Genomic DNA, 6000 nt, shown 5'->3' on the forward strand with positions numbered 1-6000 from the left:
TTTACCCAAATCCAGATAGCCGATGTTCTGAAAGAGCTGCAAAATCTGGACCCCTACAAATCAGCCGGGCTAGATAATCTGGACCCTCTCTTTCTAAAATTATCTGCAGAAATTGTTGCAACCCCTATTACTAGCCTGTTCAATCTCTCTTTCATATCGTCTAAGATTCCCAAAGATTGGAAAGCTGCCGCGGTCATCCCCCTCTTCAAAGGGGGTGACACTCTAGACCCAAACTGCTACAGACCTATATCTATCCTACCCTGTCTAAGGTCTTTGAAAGCCAAGTTAACAAACAGATTACTGACCATTTCGATTCCCACCATACCTTCTCCGCTATGCAATCTGGTTTCAGAGCTGGTCATAGGTGCACCTCAGCCACGCTCAAGGTTCTAAACAACATCATAACCGCCATCGATAAGAGACATTTCTGTGCAGCCGTATTCATCGACCTGGCCAAGGCTTTCGACTCTGTCAATCACAACATTCTTATTGGCAGACTCGACAGCCTTGGTTTCTCAAATGATTGCCTCGCCTGATTGCCTCGTTTACCAACTACTTCTCTGATAGAGTTCAGTGTGTCAAATCGGAGGGCCTGTTGTCTGGACCTCTGAAAGTCTCTATGGGTGTGCCACAGGGTTCAATTCTCAGGGCGACTCTCTTTTCTGTATACATCAATGATGTTGCTCTTGCTGCTGGTGATTCTCTGATCCACCTCTATGCAGACGACACCATTCTGTATACTTCTGGCCCCTCCTTGGACACTGTGTTAACTAACCTCCAGACGAGCTTCAATGCCATACAACTCTCCTTCCGTGACCTCCAACTGCTCTTAAACGCAAGTAAAACTAAATGCATGCTTTTCAACCGATCGCTGCCCGCACCTGCTCGCCCGTCCATCATCACTACTCTGGACGGCTCTGACTTAGAATACGTGGACAACTACAAATACAAATGGGTGTCTGGTTAGACTGTAAACTCTCCTTCCAGACTCACATTAAGCATCTCCAATCCAAAATTAAATCTAGAATCGGTTTCCTATATCGCAACAAAGCATCCTTCACTCATGCTGCCAAACATACCCTCGTAAAACTGACCATCCTACCGATCCTCGACTTCGGTGATGTCATCTATAAAATAGCCTATAAAATAGCCTGTAACTCTGTGTTGTTGTATGTGTCGAATTGCTACGCTTTATCTTGGCCAGGTTGCAGTTGCAAATGAGAACTTGTTCTAAACTAGCCTACCTGGTTAAATAAAGGTGAAATAAATAAATAAAAAATAGTATAATCTAATCTGTTCAAAACAGTGGCAGCATGTGCAGCAGAAATAGGTGTATTTATGCTGTTGTTCAAATGCATAGAACGCTTTATAAATGATATCTTCTCAAAACAATTACTGGTAGTTCAAAAACTTGGCATCATATTTCCGTCATGCTGTATATTTCTGTCATGATTTTCTGGAAACCTTTAAATAATGTAGACCAGGCATTAAATTAATTTCCTGTGCAACCTAGATTAAACATTGTATGAAGGTCATCACAACTGAGCATATTTTGTGTTTTGGGAACCTATCTCTTGTAATGTACCCACACTGTTCCCACAACCTAATTAAATGTTCTGGGAACCACCCTAATTTTCGCACACTAATAAAAACCTTGTTATGATCGGCTCAAGTGAACAGGTTTTGTGTTTTGGGAACATATCTCTTGTCATGTTCCCATAATGTTTCCACAACCTAAATAAATGTGTTAAACTTTTTTATGTTCTTTAAAAGTTATTTTCTTGGAATGCTCTTGTAACATCAGGTGAATGTTTTTGGCACTGTAAAAGAAACATTGTATAATGTTATATTCACAGAACTGGATATGTTCCCGGATTTCTGGGTTGCAATTTACATTTATTTATTTATTATTTAACCTTTATTTAACTAAATGATTTGAATTGCTTTAATAGACTTGAATTGATATAACCGTTATTTTCTCCCTATACAGGGGACCAGTACTACCAGTATGAGTTTAAGCACCAGCCGTCTCACGAAGAGTGTGTGCGCTTGACTAAGTCGTCCCCCTCTGTGCTCTTCACGCGCTACACTGACCTGTACTGTGATGATACCTGGGAGAACCTTTTCACAATGCTTTTCCAAGGCCGTAAGACCCAGCTGTGTGTGTGTGTGTGTGTGTGCGCGTGTCTCCGTGCGTGTGTGCATGCATGCTTGTCTGTGTGTGTTTGTCAAAGTGTCTTTAACTCTGCCTAATTTAAAGTAACTCTTACTGTCTCTTTTTGCAGTGCATGGCCACAAAAAGGGCCCACGGTTCATCAATAAAGACTGGGTGGGGATCAAGTCCCCCATAGACGCTGCCATGGTGGGCCGTCTTTACATCAGCCCTAAACCCACTCCCACTCCCTCCCCATCCCCCATCCCCAGGAGACGAGCCAATAGGTGGAGGAAGGATAAGAGGCGGGGTCAGAGAGGCAGGGCCAGACAGAGTCGCTCAGCGTACTTTGAGGATTTTTTTTTAGATGACCACGACTGGTAGGTTTAGTACTCTAGCCTAATGCAGTGCAGGCTTTTGTGCCATCCCAGCACTGATGACTGGTACTGTACTAACTCATATCACACAGCAGCAACTGTGTCCACCTGATCTGGTGTGTTAGACCTGGGCTGGAATAAAAGCCTGCCCAACTCAGTGCTTTTTACCAAGTCTTTTCTAAGGCCAATTATCTTAATATCTCTATATGTGATGATTTGATGATGTTTGGTTGTCCACACATTAGTGAGGGGTAAAGATATGGACCATAAAGGAGATTTTAAGCTGTGGTTTTGTGTGTGTGTGTGTGTGTGTGTGTGTGTGTGTGTGTGTGTGTGTGTGTGTGTGTGTGTGTGTGTGTGTGTGTGTGTGTGTGTGTGTGTGTGTGATAGGATGGGAGGAGGCTTCACATATGACTCTGACTACAGTGACTACACACACACTACACACGACAAGACACTGCCTGTCCAGAACGTCTACTTCTTCAAGAAAGGTAACAGTACACATGCACACACGCACACAGACAAACATAGGCATCCAACTCACACACACAAACTTACATACACACTCACACACCAGACCTGGGTTCAAATACATGTGTATGTGGCCCGAATCAACTACCTCTATTGGAAGTATTTGAAAGTATTTTCAAATAGTTTTCTATAAATAGCCTAAAATGTGAAAATATTTTGAAATACTTGTTTCAAATACTTTTTTCAAATGCATGGGTTAAATGCATGTGAGGCAGAGCACAGTGTGAGTATTTTCAAATACATACCAATATCGTATTTCCAAATACATTCCAGTATTCAACTATTTGTTTTTCAAAATAAAAAATATGTGAATACTTCCTTTTAAATGGATATAAAAGTAATTGAGATATGTGGACCCAGGTCTCTCTCTCTCTCTCTCTCTCACACACACACACACACACACACACACACACACACACACACACACACACACACACACACACACACACACACACACACACACACACACACACACACACACACACACACACACACACACACACACACACACACACACACACACACACCTTCTTGTTCTGATCATCAGTTTATTTGATTGTTTTCTGCCACCAGATAAATACTACAGGGTGGATCTCCAGACCAAACACATTGACTTTGCCAGCCCTCCCTACCCACGATCCATTGCCAAGTACTGGCTGGGCTGCAAACAGGAGTCTGGCCCGGACAGAGAAGAGATAGACAGACATTACGAGCCAATGGCAGAAAAGAAATGAAAAGCGATAGACAATACAAGCTGATGATTACTTTTATTACAAAGTTACATAAGTTCAATACAGATGATCTAATCATAATGGTAGCGCACAATGAAAAACATACTATAGTAGTCATTCTTGCATTGTTTGTATTGACTAAAGATGGTCAACCTGATACATCGGTCTACACTGTCTATTTAGGTTGACATGATTAAATAAAATATTCATGATTTGTATCTTTGAGTTGCCTTGTGTCCTCTCTTTTTCTAATATATGGTTAATCAGTTTTTGGCACCCTATTTTTTTTTTTACAAATGTTTTAACCTTTAACTAGGTAAGTCAGTTAATTAATTAAGAGCAAATTCCTATTTAAAACGATGGCCTACTCCGGCCAAACCTTAACCCGGACGACCCTGGGCCAATTGTGTGCCGCCCTATGGGACTCCGAATCACGGCCAGTTGTGAAAGAACCTGGTTTGATTCCAGATTTGTGGAGTGATGCCTCTAGCACTGAGATGCAGTGACTTAGACCGCTGCCCCACTCAGGAGCCTATTCTCTATATAGTCAACTACTTTTGACCAGGGCCCATTGGGCTCTGCTCAAAAGTAATGCACTATGTAGGGAATAGGGTGTCATTTCAGACACACTATAAGAAATTACCTCAAGTAGAGAGATTGGGCTTGTTTATTTTAGGTCCCTGGTCAAAGTATCAAAGTGGCAGCACAGAACCAGTTTAGCTCTGGCTACGTTCCAATTCTCTTCAACATCGTCCTTCCTTCTTTGCCTCCTATTTCCTCATCTCCTAAATCATGTGAATGGGCTTGATTGGTGACAGCAGCATAGGAGGGAACCTAATGTAGAGGTCATGTGAGAGATTGAAGATTTGCTTTATCTCAATTGTTTTCTGTTTGGCCCTCTGCATTGTAAAGACATTTAAATAGGTGGTTGTGGGAACGTGCACTAAGATGCCTATGATACCTGGAAAATACTCTGGTCTCCTTAAAGTGGAACAACGGCAAATTTAGGAAAATTGTTAAAGTACCTAAACCTGTCTGACTCAGTGTGCACCTCTCTCATTCAGGGAGGGCGAGGTAGAGCTAGAGTGCCTTCAGAAAGTATGCATACTCCTTGACTTATTCCACATTTTGTTGTGTTACAGCCTGAATTCAAAATGTATTAAATTCAGTTTTAGTAAAACTTTACTTGACACCCTTAACCATGTCATAACAGCAGACATAACTTGTCATAATCTGTCATAACACTGTCATGACCCACATATTTACACTTGTTGTGACACATATTGCATTATTTTATGGCTGGTTATGACAGGTACATGTCAAAACCAACATATATTCAAATGATTTTTTTCCCTGCCAAGAAGTATCTTTCCTTTGAAAGTTTGTTAAAACAAATCACCTGCGCCGAATACAACAGGTGTAGACCTTACAGTGAAATGATTACTTACAAGACCTTAACCAACTATTCTTTTAGAAGATTTAAGAAAAATAAGTGTTAGGTAAGTAAAAAAAATACATGAGTAAATAATTGAAAATAAAAGTAACAAGTAATTAAACATTCGTGAGGCTATATACAGGGGGTACCGGTACAGAGTCAATGTGCGGTCGAGGTAATTGTTTAGTCAAGGTAATTGAGGTAATATGTGCATGTAGGTAGAGTTAGCATGGATAATAAACAGAGAGTAGCAGCAGCGTAAAAGAGCGGTCTGGGTAGCCCTTTGATTAGCTGTTCAGGAGCCTTATGGCTTGGGGGTAGAAGCTTTAAATTTTAAAAAATAAAGAAGACTTTTGGACCTAGACTTGGCGCTCCGGTACCATTTGCCGTAGCAGAAAGAAAAGCCTATGACTAGCGTGGCTGGAGTCTTTTACAATTTTTAGGGCCTTCCTCTGACACTGCCTGGTATAGAGGTCCTGGATGGCAGGAAGCTTGGCCCCAGTGATGTACTGGGCCATACGCACTATCCTCTGTGGTCGGAGGCGGAGCAGTTGCCATACCAGGCATACCAGGCAGTGATGCAACCAGGCTCTCAATTGTGCAGCTGTTAGAGCCTTTTGAGGATCTGAGGACCCATACCAAATCTTTTCAGTCTCCTGAGGGGGATAAGGTTTTGTCGTGCCCTCTTCACAACTGTCTTGGTGTGCATGATCGTTTTTTGGTGATGTGGACACCAAGGAACGTGAAGCTCTCAACCTGCTCCAATGCAGCCCT

General features: G+C 41.9%; 1 protein-coding gene across 1 annotated transcript in view; it reads left to right on the forward strand.

Moving 5' to 3' along the window:
• vtnb (vitronectin b) overlaps window positions 1–4016 on the forward strand; it is a 32036-nt gene extending 28020 nt beyond the window's left edge. Inside the window, exons 6-9 of the mRNA XM_020468598.2 lie at window positions 1991–2146; window positions 2286–2532; window positions 2920–3020; window positions 3634–4016. Of these exons, the coding sequence (XP_020324187.2) occupies window positions 1991–2146; window positions 2286–2532; window positions 2920–3020; window positions 3634–3794 (665 nt within the window). The 3' untranslated portion in view covers window positions 3795–4016. The remainder of the gene's footprint in view (window positions 1–1990; window positions 2147–2285; window positions 2533–2919; window positions 3021–3633) is intronic.
• The last annotated feature ends 1984 nt before the right edge of the window (window positions 4017–6000 follow it).

Source organism: Oncorhynchus kisutch, linkage group LG19 (genome assembly GCF_002021735.2).
Source record: "Oncorhynchus kisutch isolate 150728-3 linkage group LG19, Okis_V2, whole genome shotgun sequence".
NCBI classification, from domain to species: Eukaryota; Metazoa; Chordata; class Actinopteri; order Salmoniformes; family Salmonidae; genus Oncorhynchus; species Oncorhynchus kisutch.